At 36.4% G+C, this 24,595-nt stretch overlaps 1 protein-coding gene across 4 annotated transcripts in view; it reads left to right on the forward strand.

Moving 5' to 3' along the window:
• Positions 1–24,595, forward strand: part of SEPTIN10 (septin 10) — a 66,536-nt gene that overhangs the window by 14,247 nt on the left and 27,694 nt on the right. For all 4 annotated transcript variants that reach the window (XM_030310258.1, XM_030310254.2, XM_030310255.2 and 1 more), the window contains exons 2-5: positions 13,048–13,116; positions 18,829–18,949; positions 19,354–19,549; positions 24,131–24,317. In XM_030310258.1, the coding sequence (XP_030166118.1) occupies positions 13,048–13,116; positions 18,829–18,949; positions 19,354–19,549; positions 24,131–24,317 (573 nt within the window). The remainder of the gene's footprint in view (positions 1–13,047; positions 13,117–18,828; positions 18,950–19,353; positions 19,550–24,130; positions 24,318–24,595) is intronic.

Below are 24,595 nucleotides of genomic sequence, written 5' to 3' on the forward strand. Positions count from 1 at the left end.
GTTACATTCATCTCTGAAACTTATCTGCCTCCATGCTTGATGGTGTAGGTACTGGCTCCCTGTGATTCTCCAACATTAGATCTGTGGTAATTCTGTGGGATTTCAGTATCCACATGGATTATCCTTTCAGTACCCTGCCTTTCAATTTTTGGCCTCTTCTCCTTCAATGTCTTGTATTCTGTTCCCTGCTTTCACCTGTCCTTCTTGTGGTTAATATCTTGACCTTGTTATTCCCTGTAAATGGAGCCCCTCCAGGCAGTCCACTCAGCCACACCTCCTACCTTTTCTGTTTACTCCCTGTGGTACCAAGTCCCACAATTCTTTGACCTGACCTGTTGTTCCTACTACCTTTTCCCTTCCTTCATGTCTTCCATGCTCTTTCCCCTTTTTGCCCAGTTGTAAGTCCTTCCTCATAACATTTATAGTCATTTCCTTGCGTGTCTCAGTTCCCTTCCTTGCTTCATCATTCTCCACTGGCAAAAGCCACACACAGTGAAATTATACTATCTCCAGACTCTGCTCATGCAGCCTCACAGCTGAATAAGATTGAGGGTAATCATGCTGAATGGTCTCACTCTTAAGTCATGACCACTGGACTCCGGAGGCCTTGGTGCTGCCTGAAAATTGTACCACATTTTCTTCATTTATTTGCCCTCTAATTCTTCTAGATTAAGGATCTTCTAGATTAAGGGTTTTCTTTATAGGGTCAAATAGTATTTTCAGCGTTGTAAGCCAGATGGTCTCTCACAACTATGCAACTCTGTTGTGGCCTGAAAACAACCACACACAATACGTAAAGGAATGATAGTGGCATACTCTCTCCTCCCCCAAAGGCTTTCTTTACCTGTCTTCCAGGATTCCACATATATCTGGATTTCTTTCACCCTCTTTGGCTGATCTTTCTCAGTCACTTAGACTGGTTGCTCCTCAGTTCCCCAGCCTTTAAATGTTGGAGTTCCCCCAGCGTTCACTTCTGTGATCCCTTCTCTTTTCTAAATACCTTTTACTCCGTGGGTGATTTCATCTCTTCCTGTAGCATTGACTACTTGCCATGTACTGATGACTTCAGAATTTTCACCTGTGATCTAGAGAGCCTTCACTCTCAACTTGTCTATCCAGCTACCTACCTAGTACCTCCACTTCAGCATCTAGTAGGCATTTCCAATTTAATATGTTTCAGAGAGAACTCCTGACCTTCCACAGTCCTCATTCTATTGTCTTCCCAGTTCCAGTAAGTGGAAGCTCCCTCCTCCATGTTGCTCAAATAAAAAACTTGGAAACCATTCTCTATATCTCTTTACATCCCACATTGAACATTCAACAAGTTCTAATTTTTTTTTAATGTTTATTTTTGAGAGAGACTGAGACAGAGCTCACGTGGGGGAGGAGCAGAGAGAGAGACACACACAGAATCCAAAGCAGGCTCCAGGCTCTGAGCTGTCAGCACAGATCCCAATGCGGGGCTCGAATTCACAAATGGTGTTATCATAACCTGAGCCAAAGTCGAAGTCTTAACCTACTGACCAGCCAGGTGCCTCTCAACAAGTTCTACTTTTGAGGTAGATCCAGAATTTAACCATGTCTTAGCTCTTACATCATTCACATTCTGCCATGATCTCTTTTCTTGAATTAACATAGTAGCTTCTTAACCAGTCTGTTTCTGTGTTGCCATTATTTTTTTGAATTTTTAAATTTTATTTAAATCCAAGTTAGTTAACATATAGTGTATTAATTTCAGGAGTAGGATTTAGTGATTTATCACTTGCATATAACACCCAGTCCTCATCCCAACAAGTACACTCCTTAGTGCCCATCACCCATTTAGCTCATTCCCCCTACCCAACACCCCTCCAGCCAGCCTCAATTTGTTCTCTGAATTTAAGAGTCTCTACGGTTTGCCTCCCTCTTTTTATCTTATTTTTCCTTCCCTTCCCCTATGTTCATCTGTTTTGTTTCTTAAATTCCACATATGAGTGAAATCATATATTTATCTTTCTCTGACTGACTTACTTAGCATAATACACTCTAGTTCCATTTGCCTTGCCATTCTTTAGTCTACTCTCAACATAGTAGCTGTAGCGAACTATTTAAATTTTTTTTTTTTAACGTTTATTTATTTTTGAGACAGAGACAGAGCATGAATGGGGGAGGGTCAGAGAGAGAGAGGGAGACACAGAATCTGAAACAGGCTCCAGGCTCTGAGCTGTCAGCACAGAGCCCGACGTGGGGCTTGAACTCACGAACTGCGAGATCATGACCTGAGCCGAAGTCGGACGCTCAACCGACTGAGCCACCCAGGTGCCCCTGTAGCGAACTCTTTAATACAAAGAGAAATCATGTCTCTCTTATGCTAAAAACTCTTCAAAGTCAGTCCTTACATAATTTGGCACTCATTTCTCTCTGACCCCTTTGTATCTCCCTTCCTCCCCTGCAGCCACCAGCCACATTGGCCTCCTTGATGTTCCTCATACCAACAGCAACATCTGCCTCAGGATCCTTGCAATGGTTTAATTCCTTCTGCCTGGAATGCTCTTCCTCCAGATAGCCCCTTCATCTGCTCTCCTCCCTTAACTCCTTCAGGTCCCCTAACTCCTACGTCTTCAGGACGTACTTACCACCTTTCCAGTTAGGCCTTCCCTAACCTCAGGGCACCTGGCTGGCTCAATCAGTAGAGCATGCAACTCTTGATCTCGGGGTTTCGAGTTTGAGCCAACGTTGGGTATAGAGATTATTTAAAAAAAGTAAAATCTTTAAAAACAAAACCAAAATGATATCTCCTCACTCATGCCACCTCCACATTTCCTGTCCCCCTTTCTTGTCTTATTTTTCTTTATTGTGTTTATTATTCTCTTTTATTAGCAGTGTCTGCTTTATGCCTGTCTTTCCCTAACTGGAATGGAAGCTCCCTGATGGCCAGGACTTTTTTCTGTTTTGCTCAGTTATACTTACCCCATACCTAGGATAGTTCCTGGAACATAGTAGTCATTCAGTACATATCTTTTGAATAAATGCATTTTTATAGATATTTAAAAAATACTTATATTCTATTAGTCTCTATTACATTCACATAAATGATAATATTAATGGTTATCAAGAAGAAAAGGTAGTATTCTCTTCCCTCTAAGAATCAGACTCCAGGTGTTTGTCCATATGCATAAATAATCTGTAACCATGGTGTCAATACAGTTTTATATTCTTATTTTGCTACTTAATATCACATCATGTCATTAATCTTAATTTTCCTAACTATCACTTCCAATTTTTTGTAAAAAAAGTATTTCAACATAGACTTATATGGAACTTCTTCCTTTTTAAAAAAAAGATTTATCTTTTTCTGACTTGTAAAAATAGGATAATACTTTCTAAACTGCAGCCTGTTACTAGTAATATATAGCATTAACTATGTTCAGTCTAAAAATCAAGCCTGACTGGCTTAGTGAGTTAGGCTGAATTTTTAGTGCTCTAAAATGTGGAAGAATTACCAATATGGATGAATTCCAGTCTTAGGGAATCAGTGGCAACTTCAAGAGAAATGGGAATTATCACTGTATTTATTTATTTATTTATTGTTAATGTTTATTTTTGAGAGAGAGAGAGACAGAGAGAGAACATGAGTGGGGGAGGAGCAGAGAGAGAGGGAGTCACAGAATCCGAAGCAGGCTCCAGGCTCTGAGCTGTCAGCATAGAGCCCAACGCAGGGCTTGAACTCAGCGAACTGCAAGATCATGACTTGAGCCAAAGTCGGATGCTTAACTGACTGAGCTACCCAGGTGTCCCACCACTGTATTTATTTTTAATAATCATGTAAAAGTTACCTTAGATTAATTATACACTTGACTGAAGACTTCAGTGGTTATGTAGAATCTCCTTGAGGGATCCAGAGCGCTCATGAAAACCTTAAACTCAGTATTTCCAAAATTGCATCAAACCAGTGCTGATTTATCTCATTTTCTTTCCTGCCTCACAGTAACATCTACTAAATTACCACCTTTGAAGGTGGGCATGGCTTCACTCTAAGGCAGAGTGGATGTCCAGCCCCCTGTTTCCTTGTCCAGGCTTACCTCTTCTGTCCTCCTTGCACTTAACCTTAAGCCTCCTTAGGCTTAAATGATAATGAGCTTACTGCAGTTTTCCTAGCCTTCCTAGTATACTTGCATGGTTTTGCACACATTGATTCCTCTACTTTCTTTTCCCATTTGCTAGGAATATTCCTATTTCTCCTTCAAGTCTTTGCTCAAGGCTTTTCTTGGCAGTACCTTCTCTGACCATGCAGGGTTCAGTATACCCCGAGCTACTGTGGTGTTTATAAGTTGAATGCATGTCTCCCCACAGTACTAAAATTTAAATTGCAAGGATATTGGCTTATTCACCTTTGTTATTCTGTCCTGGAGATGGAAAACCTTTTAGTAAGTATTGTGTATATTTGTGGAATAAATAGAAAGCAGTATATTGATAGTCTTCATACTGACTCCTCAGTATTCTTTTTTCCCAGATATTCCATGTCAATTTTAAGTCTTTTAATTTAATTTAATTTTATTTATTTTATTTTATTTTTTTATGTTTGTTTATTTTAGAGAGAGAGAGAGACAGAATGCAAGTGGAGGAGGGGCAGAGAGAGAGGGAGACACAGAATCCAAAACAGGCTGTAGGCTTGGGTGGCTGGGCTCAAACCCATGAATCTTGAGATCATGACCTTAGCTGAAGTCAGACACTTAACTGACTGAACCCCTATTTTTTTACTTTTTAGAGAGAATGCACACACGCCCAGGAGAGGGACAAAAAGAGAAAGAAAGAGAATCTTAAGCAGGCTCCCCATTCAGCTCAGAGCCCGACGTGGGGCTCAGTCTCAGGTCCCTGGAATCATGATCTGAGCTGAAATCAAGAGTCATACTGTCAACCAACTGAGCCACCCAGGTGCCCCTAAGTCCTTCTAATGAATTTCTTCTGCCTTCCCCCCTTCTTCAGCTCCTTTTCCCATTTGCTTGCTTTTCCCATTTACTTTTCAAATTTGACTGGCTTTTTTTCATGAGTCTACATGGAACATGCTCCCTCTCCCAGGAATTCAAGCTGTCTACTTTTCATTTTAATAGCCTTTGAGATTTAGTTCCAAAAAGCCTTTTCACATCAACTAGATACAATTATGTTATGCCTGTCCTTACTTACCCTTGTCTGAGCATGCAGTTTCCATGGCTCATTCTTCATTCTCCATATCACATACTTTTTCTTCACTGCTTACTTATAGTTATACAGTCATAAAATCTGAGTTGAAAGAGACCTTAGAAGTTCATTATTTTTGCGTCTCACTCAGTGAAGGAATTGGCTCTGTGTATCCAGTTGATGACTGTGTCACTGTTTAAACTCCCCCCCCCCCCCCCCCCCCCCCGGGGCCACTAACTGAATCCTTCCTGGGACAGCCCATTCCACTCTTGCTAGGCAGCTCTAGTCATTCAGTAATTTCTCTTCACTGTTTCAGATTGACCTCTCTAGTCCATTCATGCATCCTAAGTTTTCCCTTGGGAACTCATTTCCCTAAAACAGACTATAGAGATGTTTGAATATACTTTGCTATCCCTTGATAGAGCAATAGGCTAAGGATGTTGGGAAAAATTCGGATTGCCTTGACTCACGCAGTGCTAGAAAATAATTTTTAGAAGGCTTAAAAACTTACGTGTAAGACATGAAACCCTTAAAGAACTTGGAAAAAATTCAAATGTATTTTTTTGAACCTCAGGGTATGAAAATATTTTTTAAGCTTCACATTTAAGGAAGAAACCAGAAAGGAAAACATGGATTGGACTCTATGAAAATTGAAAGAGTCAGTGACAAATCAGGAAAAGATATTTGTAATACACATGACAAGCACAGTTATATCTAACAGCTTTTGTTAATAAGAGGAACAAAAAAGGGGATACCCCGATGGGCAAATGGGGGAAAACATGAATTTAAGATTTATGAAAATATTCTGAAAAAAATACTCAAAATACTGGATGTCAAATTAAGATGTCAGTGTTTGCCTGTGAACTTGACAAATACTTAAAAGGTGTTAATATACTGTATTGATGACTTCATAGTGAAATGAACATACAGATTTTATTTTTTGGTTTTTTTTTAACATACTAATTTTGGAAATGTGAGCAGGTATATAGCCTTTTTGAGGAGGAGTTTGACAATATGTTCATACCTTTGATCAGGACAATATGTTCATACCTTTGATACTAGGAATTTATCATGAGGAAATTATCAGATGTACAAAATGATTGATGTTTATACAGGTGTGTCCTCTTGGGTCCTCTGGGAAGCAGATGCTGAAGTTAAGAGTGTTAGAAATAGATTGGGAGTGAGAGGCAGAGAGGGGAGGTAATGCCTGTAAGAGACAGGGAGGAAGCAGTACTGGAAAGGAAAAGGCTTCAGGCTCTGATGCAGATTTTGACAGCTGTGAAAGGAAAGAAGCTGAAGCAGAACTTGGCAGAGAGAGCCTCAGAGGCTATTCAGGTCTGGCAGTCTGGGCCAACCCAGTGGAGACCTCTCTGACTGCCTGTTAGGGGGGGCTCACCTAGTGCAGAAGGGGCCAGGCCCTGACACGCTCTTTGTGCTCAGTCCTGGGCTAGGGGCTGCCAGGAAGGAGTGGTCTTGGGTGGAATACTGTGCATCCTGAAGGCTCTAAAGCTGGAAGCTATCAGCCAACTGCATTCTTTGTAGCCAAAGGGCTAGTTCTTGCTGGAAGGGAGATGTAAGTACTATACCACAAAATGGATGTTTATTGCAGTGTTATTAAAATGACATGATTAGAAATGCTATTTTTTCCTATAATAAACATAAAATACTCCCATTTCTAATTAAGAGTGGGAAGGTTACTTCAAGATAAGATTACATTTATTATTTTAAGCAGCCATGTATTACTGTAAACTTTTGTTAACCTTGATACCCCTAATTTTTTATCACATGAACTACTATCAAGAATTTACATGTCTTGATCTTTTGAGGCTGAATATTAGACTTTGTATTTACCCTCTAACTTTTATATTTAGTGGAGATGATGGTAAAATTGAGGTGATATTTTGATGGGATTTAGACTACCCCAAACTGCCTTAAACTGAGACTGCCCTGGAGGAGATCCAGGTGTGCACATAGGAGGCCAATGTGTTGCTTTGCCTTACACTGCCCAGTCTCACTGGTTTCAGTTGAATTCTTTCTTTTTCCCCTGGGGTGTAATTAGCATCCACTTCTAGAATCAGGTAATGTTAGTACTTGTTTTTAGGAAAATTTTAGATCAGCACTCTTAGGTTTATTTTAAAGTTTCCTTAACCTGAAGATTTAATAAAATGATTTTAATCAATGAGTCTGTGGAATCTTTCAAAGAACTCTGCCTGTTTGAAAGCCATACAATAGGCCTAGGTAATTATTTTGACCACTCTCTGCTTTTCGTTGTCTCTTACTTTTTTTTTTTTTTTTTTTTGGTCCTAAAGAACTCCAAGAAACACACCAGGGGACAGTTTGAAAACTTTGGTTCTTTGATTAATTTCTTTTTAATACGAAATTTATTGTCAAATTGGTTTCTATACAACACCCAGTGCTCATCCCAAAAGATGCCCTCCTCAATGCCCATCACCCACCCTCCCCTCCCTCCCACCCCTCATCAACCCTCAGATTGTTCTCAGTTTTTAAGAGTCTCTTATGGTTTGGCTCCCTCCCTCTCTAACTTTTTTTTTTCCTTCCCCTCCCCCATGGTCTTCTGTTAAGTTTCTCAGGATCCACATAAGAGTGAAAACATATGGTATCTGTCTTTCTCTGTATGACTTATAGCATAACACTCTCCAGTTCCATCCATGTTGCTACAAAAGGCCATATTTCATTCTTTCTCATTGCCATGTAGTATTCCATTGTGTATATGAACCACAATTTCTTTATCCATTCATCAGTTGATGGACATTTAGGCTCATTCCATAATTTGGCTATTGTTGAGAGTGCTGCTATAAACATTGGGGTACAAGTGCCCCTATGCATCAGCACTCCTGTATCCCTTGGGTAAATTCCTAGCAGTGCTATTGCTGGGTCAGAGGGTAGATCTATTTTTAATTTTCTGAGGAACCTCCACAGTGTTTTCCAGAGCAGCTGCACCAGTTTGCATTTCCACCAACAGTGCAAGAGGGTTCCCGTTTCTCCACATCCTTGCCAGCATCTATAGTCTCCTGATTTGTTCATTTTAGCCACTCTGACCAGCACGAGGTGGTAATCTCAGTGTGGTTTTGATTTGTATTTCCCTGATGAGGAGTGATGTTGAGCATCTTTTCATGTGCCTGTTGGCCATCTGGATGTCTTCTTTAGAGAAGTGTCTATTCATGTCTTCTGCCCATTTCTTCACTGGATAATTTTTTTTTTTTTTCGGGTGTGGAGTTTGGTGAGTTCTTTATAAATTTTGGATACTAGCCCTTTGTCAGATAATGTCATTTGCAAATATCTTTTCCCATTCCTGCGGTTGCCTTTTAGTTTTGTTGATTGTTTCCTTTGCAGTGCAGAAGCTTTTTATCTTCATGAGGTCCTAATAGTTCATTTTTGCTTTTAATTCCCTTGCCTTTGGGGATGTGTCAAGTAAGAAATTGCTGCAGCTGAGGTCAGAGAGGTTTTTTCCTGCTTCTCCTCTAGAGTTTTGGTGGTTTCCTGTCTCACATTCAGGTCCTTCATCCATTTTGAGTTTATTTTTGTGAATGGTGTAAGAAAGTGGTCTAGTTTCATCCTTCTGCGTGTTGCTGTCCAGTTCTCCCAGCACTATTTGTTAAAGAGACTGTCTTTTTTCCATTGGATTTTCTTTCCTGCTTTGTCAAAGATTAGCTGGCCATACTTTAGTGGGTCCAGTTCTGGAGTCTCTATTCTATTCCTTGGTCTATGTGCCTGTTTTTGTGCCAATACCATGCTATCTTGATGATTACAGCTTTGTAGTAGAGGCTAAAGTCTGGGATTGTGATGCCCCCTGCTTTGGTCTTCTTCAAAATTACTTTGGCTATTCGGGGCCTTTTGTGGTTCCATGCAAATTTTAGGATTGCTTGTTCTAGCTTCGAGAAGAATGCTGGTACAATTTTGATTGGGATTGCATTGAATGTGTAGATTGCTTTGGGTAGTATTGACATTTTAACAATATTTGTTCTTCCAATCCATGAGCACAGAATGTTTTTCCATTTCTTTATAGCTTCTTCAATTTCCTTCATAAGCTTTCTATAGTTTTCAGCATACAGATAGATCTTTTACATCTTTGGTTAGGTTAATTCCTAGGTATTTTATGGTTCTTGGTGCAATTGTGAATGGGATCAGTTTCTTTATTTGTCTTTCTGTTGCTTCATTATTAGTGTGTAAGAATGCAACTAATTTCTGTACATTGATTTTGTATCCTGAGACTTTGATTAATTTTATAAAGATAAAAATTGTGGGAAAATAAAGTTAAAATGAAGCTATTAAAACCAAGTCACATTTCTGTTCCTCTAAGGCTCATTGTTATACCTAGAGAAAGGGGCAGTTTCAAGAATGTTTACAAGTAAGGAAACTTGTTATCTAATGTATTTTGTGAAAGAATCAGCAAATGTTTCCCCATAATTGGCTGATAGGAAAAAGGTCATCTACTCTATGTGTCCCTAGGGACCCAGAACAATTGTGTGCCACCTCTGTTGTATTGCCGATACTCCCCAAAGTGAAATTTTGAAGAAGGTAGAGCACCGAAACTTCCTTCGGCTATCTCAATGTTTTGGTACTTTTTTTCCCATGATTCATTATATATTATAACTTAAAAAAAAGTGTGTTAGACTTTGCCAGGAATTAAAGGTACTATATGTTTTTTACTTCTAGGTAGTGTATGTATAGATTTAAATATATATGTGTTTGTGAATGTATGATGTATATATGTATTTAAAACAAAGTGTAAAAGCAAACTGCATAATCAAGTGTAGGTAGTGGTTTCATTAGTCTAACTTGGAATGAGACTGTGATTGCCTGTCATGAGTTTGTGTTTCTCAGAGGTAAGTTCTTAAGGTCAGGGCTGTGTCTTACTCCTCTTGAGACCCTGGTACCCAACACAGTGATTTACACATAGTAAGTGATCATTGATATTGCACTTCCAGTTTGTTGTTTTGTTTTATTTTGTTTTAATTTAGGTTTGCCACTAGAAGGACTTGGTCAGCTCTTGTCCCCTTCTTATTTTACCTTCAATAATGTCCTGTTAATTTATTAAAACCTTTTTATTCTAAAACTTGTTTTGGAAATTTGACTAGTCAGGTAGTAGCAGTGGAAAATATTAAAAACAACTATTTATAATATTTTTATGTGACTCATTCATACTTCCTGATCAAAACTTTTATCCACAGAGATATTAAGTAGACTTTTTGGCAGGTATTCAGAAACACAGGAAGTGAATAATCGAAAGCGGATCTTTGAAATGAGCTTACATAAATGACAGAAAAATAACCTAGGTTTTATTAGTCAGAATTTAATGATGAACTAGTACAAAACCTATCCTGTTTTTTTAAGCAAATTTTACTTATCAACCGAATTGCTTACTAAGCAAGCATTTAACAAAAATATGCTATTCATTACATTAAAACCCTAAAGCTACATTCTTACCATATTTTTTTTATATCAGGAAGTAGCATTCAGCATGGAATGTTCTACACTCTTACTCGATTATCTAAGGCAAGGCTCTCAACAGGGTCCCCAAACAGTTGTGTTCTGTGGTACTTCTTTGCCTTTACCAACAAGTGAGACTCTTGAGATAGACTCTTCAAAATTCCTCAGTCAGCTACTCATCTCTTGTCTCTAATCTGTTTCTCATCCTCCTTCATAACCTCATTCATAATTGCAAAAGGAGACAATGAACTTTTTTTTTCCCTTTACCAAACTACTATACTCATGATTTACTTTCTCCAAATACAAAATTTTACCTCGCTCCAGTGCTTAGGGATTTTTTTCTACCCTAAATGCCACCTTCTCTCTTGGTATATATACCACTTTCCTGACTCATTTCAATATTATTGTCTTCTCTGAAAACTGCTTTGGCCTTTAATGATCTCTTTCTCCACATGTCCGTAACTACCATTGCTCTTTCCCTTAGTTTTTTCTTACTTTTCTGTTCTGGCATAGGAGAGGGACATGAGCTACTGCCTACATGCCACACAATGACTAGAGGTGAGACAGCTGGATGGAGGGAGTAAGGTGAAGTATATATAATTAAAAAACAAAACCTTAGGCCAATTCGATGTGCTTTGTATCATTATGTAATTTTCACTTTTTAAATTGTGAAAATATGGCTATCATCTGTAAGTGTTCATCACAGAGCTTTTGTTGTGTGCTTTTATATAAGGACATCTTCCAACTGACAGGAGTCATTTCATGTTGGAACAATGTGTTCAGTTGTATGTGGAGTGGTTAAGTCACAAGGCCAGCCTTCAAAAGCTTCTGTTACCCAGAATGTACAGAGGTAGATTGTTGTTAGCATTCTGTAAAATCCAGTTATGATATATACCTGTCTATCTGTGAGATTGCATTCACAATCCCAGTGTGTGTGTGTATGGGGGCGGGTGTGTGTATGGGTGTGCATGGTGCCAGAAACACTGTTTTCTTGCTACAGTGGTAAGGTTCTTCTCCCTTTCATCATATATTGTCATATACAAAACAGAATACTATACCACAGAATGAATGTAGTAGATCTACATACTAGAAGCAGTTTTCAGGAGAGATTAAGGGAAAAAAAAATCACAATGCAGAGCAATAGACCACTACCATTTATATAAACAAAGACACTTGCATATTCACTTATGCTCATACATGTATGGTCTGTCTCTGGAAGTATACATAGGTTTGCTGAAGTACCAGCAAGTCAAGGGTAGGAAGGGAACTTATTTTGCAGTTTTCTTATTGGCACTGTTTGCATTTTTCTTTCTATAATCCATATTACTACTTTTTTAAAAGTGCCACATTTCCTTAGTATCTTGTGTAGTCAAAAGTAGGATAGCAGTTTTTGAGGTAGTATGGATTTGAAATTCCCACAACTTCTCTTGTACCTTTTTCCCCCCATTCCTCACTGTTGCAAACAGTGAATATGTGTTTGGTTTACAACTTGGGACAGTAGTAGAAGGAATATCTGCTTTGCAGGCAGATCAGACCTGTGTCTACATCATACTGGCTTTTATGATTTGGAGTAATTTATTTAATTTTATAGAAGCCTTGAATATGTATAGCTCAGAAAATAATAAACATAGTTAAATATACTTAATGAGCTGCATAGTGATAGACATATAATAGGAATTCTACAAATGATAATTATTTCTATTTTAGTTGGATAACTAAAGGACTTAAGTTTTTTTAATTCATTAATGTTTATTTATTTTTGAGAGAGAGAGTGACATAGTGCGAGCAGAGGACGGGCAGAGAGAGAGACACACACACACACACACACACACACACACACACACACAGAATCCAAAGCAGGCTCCAGGCTTTGAGCCATCAGCACAGAGCCCAATGTGGGACTTGAACCCATGAACAGTGAGATCATGACCTGCGCCGAAGTTGGATGATTGACTGAGCCACCCAGATGCCCCAGGACTTGTTCAGATTTTTAGATCACTGCTTTCTTAAATGTACTAAAATTGGATCATTAACAATTGTATTTACTCTGGCATGCTTCTGTGGCAAATACCTAATTTTGAATATCTCCTTGGCTCTTAGAGTATTTTTTTAGTGAAATAGCTTATTTTCCCTTTTTAATCCTGTAAAGTCTTTTAAGTAAAAGTAATGTGCTTTGTTTTCCTGGATGTAAATGGGAGTTTACTCTTTTATAATATTTTTGCATATGTGGGTAAATGTTTTAATATATATTATATATTGCATATATTTATCCAGCAAGGAAACCATGGTTTTAAGCATGAGTCAAGTGTGTAGATTACAAGTGACAACTTGATGATAATGAAAATTTTTAAATTCCTTTTTAACATGGATATATTATTTAGATATAGGGTTTTTTAGAGTAATCTCTTTTTTAATATATATATTTTTTTCTTTTTTTAGCTCTTTCAGTCTCACATGCCAACAAAAACAACTTGTCCATCCTCACAAGTATCTGATGATGAACAGAAAGTGAGTATATCTTTCAAATAGAGCCATATTGTACTCCACATACCTCTAGGGTTTCAAAATAACTGCTCAGAGACCTGACATTTTGTTTGTACCTTGAATGTAAATTAACTTTTATGTTGATTGAAATTGAAAATCAGTAATAGATTGAATAATTGTTGAATGTTTTCAGTGTCTCTTACCGATGCATGGGACTTGAAACAAATTAAAACTCTTGACTGCTTCCAGAGCATTCAGTAGGAGGACTAGCACTGCTTTTGCTGGGCATGCTTACAGAACTTGGTGGGTATAGAGAACTCCTTTAATGACAGGGTGTAGGAAGTCTCCAGGTGGCCCTGCAGATGCCTTCCTGAGTGTGAGATCAAGCTCTTAATGCTTCCAACATTCTTCTAAGTGTGCCTGAATAAGAGGGATGTGTTTTAGTAATTCATATTAAAATATATATTAAAAAAGAGGGAGTATATTTAACTTGGTGAAAGAGGTGAGTTGATGAGTTTTTAAATAGAAAATGGCAAAAACAAGCACAGGTAATTCAGTAAGATTAAATGATTTCCTTTAGTTCTGTGCCCATTAAGCCTCTTCTTGCTTTTCCCTCTTCCTTCACAAATGCTAAGTTCCCCATGGTTTTGATAAATTATAGTTTGACCACCAAACTACCATCCTTTTTATCTTTTTTCTCTCATTGGTAATAATGGTCTGCTCCATCTTTATTTTATCAACTTGCAAACTTTTAGAATTACTCTTTATCTGCCTTCTAACACATTGCTTTGCTGAAACTGCTGTCAATAGTCACTAGTAATCCTTTAGTGATGAATGCACTAAGTGGATTGCTTAGTCCTCATTTTCTCTGGTCCCTGTTCTTCGTTAAATTATGGTGACCACTGGCACATTTTTGAGAAGCTTCTGTTATTTTCATGACCTAACAGTCTTACAGTTGTAGAACCCGAAGGGATTCTACAGGCCATTTAGTTCAAGTTTTATCTGATAAGCATGTGCTAATCAAGTAAAAACTCTAACAAGTATCTAATCTTGAATACTTTCATTACTGAGAAGCACAGTGTTTCTTCACTTTCTCTTTTTTTTTTTAATTTTTAATGTTTATTTATTTATTTTAAATATTTTTTAAGGAAGTATGATTGACATATCAAAATTATATATATATTTTAAAGTTTTTGTTTTTATTTTTTTATTTTATTATTTCTTTTAACGTGAAATTTATTTTTGAGGAAGAGAGAGAGAGACAGAGTGTGAGCAGGGGAGGGGCACAGAGAGAGGGAGACACAGAATCCGAAGCAGGCTCCCAGCTCTGAGCTGTTAGCACAGAGCCCAGTGCAGGGCTGGAACTCAAGAATGGCAAGATCATGACCTAAGCCGAAGTCGGACGCTTAACCTGACTGAGGCACCCAGGTGCCACTTTACTTTCTTTTTCTTAATGATAAAGATAACATACTTATGTGACTAAAAGGGATCTAAAGGGCAGAAATGAGAATATAGTATACTAGTTTTCTATTGCCCCATAACAAATTGCGAGTGAATTCAGCTTCTTAAAACAATACCTATTTATTAGCTCATAGTTCTGTAGGTTATAAAACTAGGTTGGCATAGCTTGCTTCTCTGCTCAGGGTCTCACTTAAGATGTTGGCTGGCTGGGTTCTTATTTGAAGCTCCCCTTCAGACTCTTTCAGGTTGTTGGCAGAATTTAGTTTCTTGCTGGCTGGTTGCTGTCAGCTCCTAGAGAACATTCTTATGTCCTTGCCATATGCTTCTCTGTCATTCATACAACAGGGGAGAACTAGTGTCAAATCAGGTTTCAAATCCCTTTCACCTGAAATATCCCAGTGCATTTTAAGGGCTCACCTGATTAGTTCAGACCCACCAAGGATAATCTCCCTTTCTTAGATTAACTGATTTGGGACCTTAATTACATCTGCAAAATCCCTTCATGGCAGCACATAGTTTGCTGTTGGGTTGAAAAAATAGAAGGTTGTGAGTACACCAGAGGCCATGAATCCTGGGGTCCATCTTGGAATTCTACCTACCATATACAGTAACAAGTGAATCTTTCTCACCTCCACCTCCAAGACCACTCCCTCAACCTGCAAATCCATTCCCCAGTAATAACCACTCTCATGGACATTTTCATCCATATTCATATATATGAGAAAATATGAAAAAATAATACTTTTTTTTCTTAGTCAAATCACAGTAAAAAAAGTCACTTAGTTTTTGAGACTTAACCATGTTGTGGCACATATCAGTAGTTTAGTATTCCGTTGTATGGATATACTACATTTTATTTACCCATTCAACCATTGTTGGATATTTGGGTTGTTTCTAGTTTTTGACTATTTGGACCAAAGCTTCCATGAACATTCATGTGTGTGGATGCATGTTTTTATTTATCTTGGATACCTTCAGTTAGGGATTTTTGGTTATGTATAGTAATGTGTATTTAACTTTATAAGAAAGTACTCATTTGTTATCCAAAGTGGCTGTACTGTTTTGCTTTTGTACCAGCAAATTTATCAGAGTTCCATTTGTTCTTCAGAATCTCTAATACATGACATTATATGCCTGCTAAATTTTAGACATTTTAGTGGTTATTCAGTGGTATCTTACTGTAGTTGTAATTCACATTTGCCTGATAATGTTGCACACTCTTTCATTCACTGATTGGCTATTTTGTTATCTCTGTTCATGTCTTTTACCCATTAAAAAAATAGATTGTTATTATTGAATCGTATGTATTCTGAGTGTATGTGCTTTGTCATATGTATATGTCATATATATAATATTTTCTTCCAGTCTGTGACTTACATATTCCTTGATGATCACAAGTTTTTAATACTGATAAGGTAGAAAAATATAAATAATAAGATTATCCCAATACCACACTTCCTGGTGATTGTAACTTTTTGATTAGATAGTATAAATCCTTTAGCTTTGTTCTTTTCCATAATTGTTTTAGCTATTCTAAATCATCTGCATTTCCATATAAATTTTAGAATGATCTTGTAAGTTACTATATTGACAGCATGGAGTTGAGTCATTCTTTTATCCAATCTGACAATTTCCTTCTTTTAACTGAAATGTTTATATATTCACTGTCCATTATGGTAGCCACTAGCTACATGTGGCCATTTAAATTTAAATTAGTTAAATAAAATTTAAAAACCAGTTCCTCAGTTGCACTAGTCCCATTTGAAGTGTTCAATATCTGCATGTGGCTGGTGGCTACCTGTTGCATAGATCAGATACAGAACACTTCCACCGTCACAGGAAGTTCATTCTATCAGATACCGCTGGTTTAGATCATTTACATTTAATTTAACTATAGATATAGCTAGGTTTAAGTCTGCCAATTTGCTGCTATTTGTTTTCTCTTTGTCCCATTTGTTCTTTCACTTTTCTTCTTTTTCTGCCTTTTTTTTGGATTAGTTTTTTTATTGCATTTCATCTTTACTATTGACTTCTTACCTATACCTCTTATGTCTTTTTTTTTTTAAATAGTAGTTGATGTATGCTTTAATTTATTACACATATCTTCCAACAGTATTATAATACTTCATGTATAATACAGAAACCTTACAACCATAACTGTCCATTCCCTCTGTTGTGTTGTCATTATCATACATTCTATTTCTCCCATGATTCCAAATTCTGCAATATATTGTTGTTGCTTTAAATGATATTTTCAAGAAATTAAAACAAAAAGTTATTTTACACACATTTACATGTCATTTTTTTCTTTTGTCATTTTATTGATTATTTTCTGTGGTCTTATGCTTTGCATTGTTTTTTTTGTGAGAAAACTGTAGTCATTTTATGTATTATTTGTGTGTAATATGTCTCCCCACATCTGGTTGTTCATAAAATTTTTCTTTATCCTCTTGTTGAAACATTTTGTTCTGATATGGCTAGTTGTGGGTTCCTCTGGATTTTTCCTGTTTGTAGTTTGCTGAAATTCTTGGATCTCTGAGTTCATGTTTAGAATATTGGAAAAATTTCAGTCACTGTTACTTATATATTTCTTTCCATCCTCCTCCAGTCTCTCCCCATCTTTTCTATATGATACTCCAGTTACAAGTATGTTAGACCATTTGATATCATTCCACAGTTTTTGGAGCTCTATTGCAGTTTTATCTTTTCTATGAGAGACTTTTAGCTTGGAGAAATAAAGGTATTTAGCTTGGATGATAACTATTGAAGAAATCTTTCCTTCCATTGTTTGATCTGCTGTTAATATGGTTCAATAAGTTTTTTATTCAGACGTTGTATTTTTCCTTCCAGGAATTCCATTCACTGACTTTTGTTGTTGAGAGCTTCTATATCTCTCTTGTAATTCTGTCATGTCAGCCATTATATCCATCTCTTTTTCCTGTAGAAAAAGAGTATAGTTTTCTTCTTCAGCATATTTATCATAGTTATTTTAAAGTTCTTATCAGCTGATTCAACATCTGGTTCATTTGTGGATCTCTTTCTGTGCCTTTTTCCCCCTTGACTGTGAATCACATTTTTGTACTTCTTCCTCTAGTAATTTTTTATTATATGGTAGATACTGTGGATAGTACATTGTGGAGGTGTTGGATTTTGTTTTCTTCTTCTGAAGAGTGTTGACCTTTGTTCTAGCAAGCAGTAAATTGCTAGGTTGTTGCATTGTTCATGTTGAACCTTGGTTATAGGCTTTTTTAGGGCAGGTCTATTTCAGCTGTGTATTAGGGAACATTTCTGATTTCTGGGATGTGATCCTTACTCCTAAAATGTAGTCCATATAGTTTTTCAATAGAAAGCCTGAAGTGTTTACTGAGCCCCTTTAACTTATAGACTTAAAATTTATGCTCCCCAGGATGGCATTTCTATATAGCTCCTTCCAATTTCCATCCCCCTCCCCCCTTTAGGCTCTTTGTGCTCCCCTTATACTCAAGTTCAGCAGTCAGCCAGAGTTTTAAGAGGAGTGTATTTCTGGATTTTAGTCCAAAATCTTCTTCCTTTCTGGAATTTTCTTCTTCAATTTTCAGCTGATCTACCTGCTCTTGTTTCCAACTGACTACTCAACCCAGTAAGACTACTACTTCCATCTTGAGGTCTATCTTCTTTGTGTAGCAGTGACTAGGTTGTGCCCTCGGAAAGACCTAGAAAATGTACATCTCACCCTACATGGTCTCCTGTTCCCAAGAGTCTCATTCCCTCTAGTGTCTATTGGCCTTTGGTTGCACTTCAGCAACTTGGAAGAATTGATTATAATTGTTAATTAGTAGGAACATTAGTGTGACATAAGTTTGCTGTCCCATTGCTGGGAGCTAAAACTGTATAATTTTGTATTGTACTTTTTTCACGTGACATTTAAATTAAAATTTAAGTTACTCAATATTTATCATAAACGTATTTAATCACTTTAAACATTCCATTTTATGAACGAATATGCCATAGTTTACATGATTATTTTCCTATTTTTTGGAAATCAAATATTTGTGATAAACAATGCTGGACTCTCATTGTATGAAGAAAATAAGAAATGCAGATGTGTTTTGAGGGTCTGGACACAGATTTCTCACAAATTTGCTTAACACATTTATATCTTGGTGAAGGTATAATGATCATAAAATCTTTAGTTTCTTTGATAAATTATATTTATCATTTGAAATGTGTTTATATCCTATTTTAGTAAAAGTTTTTTTTTTTAAAATTATTGCCATTGTCTTTGTTTTCTTTCAGCAAAAAAGAGAAAATATTCGTTCTTTAACTATGTCTGGCCATGTTGGTTTTGAGAGTTTGCCTGATCAGCTGGTCAATAGATCCATTCAGCAAGGCTTCTGTTTTAATATTCTCTGTGTGGGTAAGGGCCAAACTCTTCTTCTATATTATTCCTTTATATTCCTTGTGTTCTCTTCATTCTTGCAAAGAGTATGATGCTCATGTCATTAATTTGATATCATGATCGCAGATTTTTTCAGTTATTTAAATTCTATTAGTTTTTTCTTAGCTTTTCTGCTTTAAATTTTTTTTGTTCTTTAAATATTTCAGTGCTTTCTTCAGAGTTCTGAGTAACTTAGCATACATACTTACTTTTATGTTCTGCTAATGACTCAGTGGACCAGCCTTTACATGTATGTCTTTCACAGACAACTCAGCCTTTGAAATGTTTGAAATATTTGGGATCCCTTGAAACCACTCTGGGAGTTCTATTTTCTTCTCATTTGTCTTAATGCACCTGTGAAGATATACCTTTGTTTCTTTCAGGGGAAACTGGAATTGGAAAATCAACATTGATTGACACACTGTTTAATACTAATTTTGAAGACCATGAATCCTCACATTTTTACCCACATGTTAGACTTAAAGCTCAGACATATGAACTCCATGAAAGTAATGTTCGATTGAAATTGACCATTGTGAATACAGTAGGATTTGGTGACCAAATAAACAAAGAAGAAAGGTATGTGTTTTCTTATTGTAATGAAATAAGTTTTTTCTTATTTTAAGACAATTGTCTGAGGTGCGTGCATTAAGCATCTGACTTCGGCTCAGGTCATAATCTCACAGTTTGCAAGTTAAAGCCCTGTGTCAGGTTCTGTGCTGACAGCTGAGTGCCTGGAGCTTGCTTCAGATTCTGTGTCTCCCTCTCTCTGTGCCATTCCCCCACTCATGCTCTATCTTTCTCTCTTAAAAATTAGTAAAAACATTTAAAAAAAAAGACATTTGTCTTGTGCCATGATTTGGTTTTCTACTATGGAAATTCAAACCCTTCCTCCCAGACTTTAATTTTTTTAATAATTCAGCTATATTTTGTTCTTAACAAATTGACATTTTCTATCCAGTTTAATTTTTTTAGAATAATTTGAATCACATTATTGAAATGTGTATTTCAGCAAAAATTATTTTAATTATTCATATGCCAATTTGGTATATAATAAGTGATTTGTACTAATTTTCAGGCAGGAAATTATTTTGTTGAGGGTAAAATAACAAGACATACAGTGGCAGATATATAATGGCCCAATCCATGGTGCTTGAATTTTTTGTGTGTGAAATTCTAACCAAATCAGCCAGGTACATTATTAAGCATTGCAGGAAAGGTCTGATATAAATAAATTATTACTTATATTTTATAGGATATCATTATTTCTCCTATGATACTATAAAGAATGATTATAGAATCTATATGAAATTTAAAGTATGAAATAGGGAAATAGATTGGAGTAAAGCAATAACTTTTTGTTCTCTTTCCTTTTCGAAATGCATATATTTTCATTATTAGAGGTAATTTTTTAGTTTCCTAAAGTTTGCTTGAGAGGAGAAATATTTTGCATAATTGGCTCCCTTTATGTGACTTATGTTAGCCTATCAGCACATTTATGTGGGTTTTCTAGAGGAAGAAGATTAGTGGTAGAGTCAAAGGCCTGTGACATGTTGCTTTAAATCTTCATAATTTTTTTATAATTTTCTATGTAGACCTCTTATATAGCTTTATTCAAATTTATTCTTAGATATTTGGCATTTTGATGCTTTCATAGATGATATCTTTTAGAAATACTTCACTTTCTATTTGGTGTATAGAAATATAATTGATTTTGCATATAGGGACATTTGTAAATTCTCTGATTAATTCCAACAATTCATCTCTAAATTTGTGTAGATTTTCTATGTATGTAATGTGTAATCTCCAAATGACATTTATATATCTTTTTTTCAGTTTTTTTTGTTCCTTTTAAAATAAATTTTATTGATGTATAATTTATATAGCATAAATAAAATGCACTGATTTTTTTAAGTGTACAATTCAGTTAATTTTTACACATACATGGTTTCATAACCACCACCAGGACTATAATATAGGATATATCTATAGTCTTGGGTTCTTTCCTCAGACATATATGCAGATTAGTGCTTCACCAAAGACTGGAGGGAACTGCTGTCCAGATCATTAGCACTTTTGTTGGTGCAGCTGTCTTCTATTTAGTGTTCTTGCCTACAAATTTTATTTGCTTTGGCCTCCCTGAACTCCTGTTTCTGTCTCCTCAACTTGGTGAGTCCACCAGGCTCTGGCTCTCTTGTGCTGTGCCCTGGAAACTTATATCCAGGGAGTAAGCTGAGGGAATTGTAAAGTTTTTCTCATTTATTTCCCTTCTCAATGAACACAGTTTTATACGGTGTGTTGTCCCATGTCTTGAGAGCCTTTTTCGTGTATTTTATCCAAGTTTCTAATTGTTTAGGGTGGGAGAGTAAATCCAGTCCCAGTTACTTCATCATGGCTGCAGAGAGTTTTTATTTTTCTTTCTTCCATTTTTAAAACCTGACTGCACTGGGTAGGGTGTACAGTATTATATTGGATAGCCAGTAGTATTAGTGGGTATCTTTGCCTTGTCCTGATGCAAAGAGAAAGCTTGATTTTTACCACGTATTATGCTTGCCTGCTTTTTTAAACATTTTAGTTGTAGTAAGGAAGTTCCATTGTATTACTGGTAAGGGCTTTTTTTCCTCATGAATAAATATTATCAGATATTTTGTTTATTCATTCTGTAGAAAAGAATTTACTTTCTCTTGTTTAATCTGTAGCAAGGTGAATTTTAGTAACTGAGTTTTCATTGGTAAATTAGCCTTGAAATCTTAAATACCATTTTGCATACTTAAGATTATAAATTATTTTACCGATGTTTGTTTTTTTACTTTGGGTCTTATTCATTGTGTTTTTTTTCTCATATGCTTGGTTATTTTTTATTGTAGGTATCATGGTCTTTGAAAAATTATTTGCAGAGATACTTTGAGGTCTAAGATGAAGATGCCTTCCTTTGAACAGATTTAGGTTTGCTTATGTTATGCCCCTGTGGCATTAATACTCTGAGGATCCTTAAATCCGTTTCATGGCTAGAGGTTTTCAGCATCAAAGAGGCTGTGAACCTGGGCTGTGGATATATGTGAGGGCAGACCCTGTGGCCTCAAGTTCTCAAAGACTTTTTTTCTTCTTTCCTTTTATTTTCCCTTCTTCATTTACTGCCAGGTCAACCTTCCCTGCAACAACTTGGGGGGAGGGGAGGAATTGTAGGTTAACTTCTAGTTCATTCTTATTCTTATTCTAGTTCATTCTACACCCTGAGGGTGTAGGCTCTCAGGATCTCAGCTCAATGTGGGGAGGCAGTCTCTTAATAGATTGCCACTTTGTGTGGGTCCTGGGCTTTGATTTCTTCTTTCTTGTCCTGTGAGTCCTTCAGAACTAAAGCTCAAGAACTAGATTGACAAGTGACCTCAGGACAAAACTAGCACTGATGCTTTTAGTGCAGGGGTTAGTAAAATTTTTCTGCAAAGTGCCAGATAGTCAATATTCCAGACTTTGCGGGACATATGGTCTCTGTCCAAACTACTCAACTCAGACACTGTAACACAAAAGCAGCCTTAGGCATTACATATACCAGTGAACAGGGCTGTGTTTCAGTGAAACTTATAATATACAAGCATCGTCTGGACTTGGCCCATTTAATACCTCTCCTCTAAGTCCTCTGCTCACCTCTCTCAGGTTCCACTCTCTTCAATTTTGACCTGGTTAATTCCTTACCATTTTATGAGTACTTGGAAGTTTTTAACGAGGTTATTTTTGTATTTTAAGCCATTGTCTTTTGTTTCACTGGAAGAATGAGTATGCAGTGTATTGGAAATGGAAACCTAAAGCAAATTACTGTGGAAGAACATCTAATGGTAGACTATTTAGCAGAAAATGTTTTGGTTTACATTTTGACAAGCATAATGCAACACAGTCAGGTAGAGGACCATTTATGGCTATTAGGGCATAAAATAGGTCATATTACTCATCTCCTTCAAGTCATTAATAAAAGCTTTGGATTTTTTTATGTCAAATATGTATTTAACAAATTAATTTTTAGTATTTTATTATTTGGGGGAGGAAATCATGTTGAGTCACATTTAGACAAGTTTTCCAAGTGTAGTGTTCCTGATAGTTAATACTGGTGTTTCTAATAGTCTCTCTGATAATGTTCAAAGTATTGTACTAAGTGTTGTGGAGAACATAGAAGATACTGTCTCTGTCCTCACATTGTTTACCGTCTGTGTGGGAATAACAAGGTATTCTATGAGATTAAAAGAGGTGATGATCCTAAAGGACTAAAAACGTCAGGCAACTTCATGGAAGAATTCAGTTCTGTGCACATGTATTGAGTATCTCAGCTGCATGAAGTACCACTCCATTTGCGCTACAAGGATAATTAATAAGGTGTCCAGGGAATTTGACAGAGGAACTATTTGCTGTTATTTTCACTTGGAAACCCAGAGTTACTTAACTAGAATGGTTAAGAGTAGAAAGTTGAGTTGAATAGACAGTGATTTAGCATATCAGAATGAAGTGGAACAGTCACAAACTAATGTGAATGCTGGTGCACATGCAATGTAATATGATTTGCATCTTGAAGGATGCATAGAATGAAATAGCTAGAGGAGAATTTATTTGGGCAAGGACTCAGCATAGAGTATGATGCGCTTTTAGAATTAAAAATAAAATTATGCCTGCATTACTGGTTACGTTCATTTTATATATGCATTTCCTCCTTATTATGTTGCTATTCTTCATGCCTTATGGGTCTTATTTAAGAAGGAAGAAATCATAGAATTTGACTTAAATATCTTTTAAGGTATTAGTACTCATACCTTTTATCAGTCAAATAATGTGTCATGTCCAGTTTGGTTATAGTTAGATGCCTGTCCTCATTCAGCAGTCTGGCAAGTGTGGGAATCCTTGTCAGACGTGCAGTGTGCAAATGAAGGTGAGAGTGAGTCTGTATATTCATTCTATTTCTGTAAAGCACAGGGTATACTGATGGTTTTAAAGTACTACCTTTGTATATGCATGTTCTGCACAATTTGTTTTATTACTAAAGTTCTCTGTTTAGCATAGATAGTAGCTATTTATTAATTGGTGAAAATGCACATCTTACACTTGAGAATTACATAAATATCTTATTATGGTAGCATTAATATGCTGTATTAAATATTTAAATGTTAATTTTTTCAGCTACCAACCAGTAGTTGACTACATAGATGCTCAGTTTGAGGCCTATCTCCAAGAAGAGCTAAAGATCAAGCGTTCTCTCTTTAATTACCACGATTCTCGCATCCATGTGTGCCTCTACTTCATCTCACCTACAGGTCACTCTCTGAAGACACTGGATCTCTTAACAATGAAGACCCTTGACAGCAAGGTGGGCTTAGAAAAGGAATTAGCTTATGCTTTAATACTTATTTTGAACTATTAAAATATCTTTATGATATGTATATATATCTTAACTTTTATTCTGTGCATTTTAAAAACATTTGATAAATTTCAATCTTAGGTTATTTTCCAGGGAAATTCAATTTAGAAGATGAACTGCAAAGAAAAATATGTCAACATAAAACTTTAGTCCTTTTTTTAGTGATTAAATTGCATGCCAGAATTTGACACTGATTTTACTTAATGATGCTATTGAGAAGAAGTTCA

Source organism: Lynx canadensis, chromosome A3, assembly GCF_007474595.2.
Source record: "Lynx canadensis isolate LIC74 chromosome A3, mLynCan4.pri.v2, whole genome shotgun sequence".
NCBI lineage: Eukaryota > Metazoa > Chordata > Mammalia > Carnivora > Felidae > Lynx > Lynx canadensis.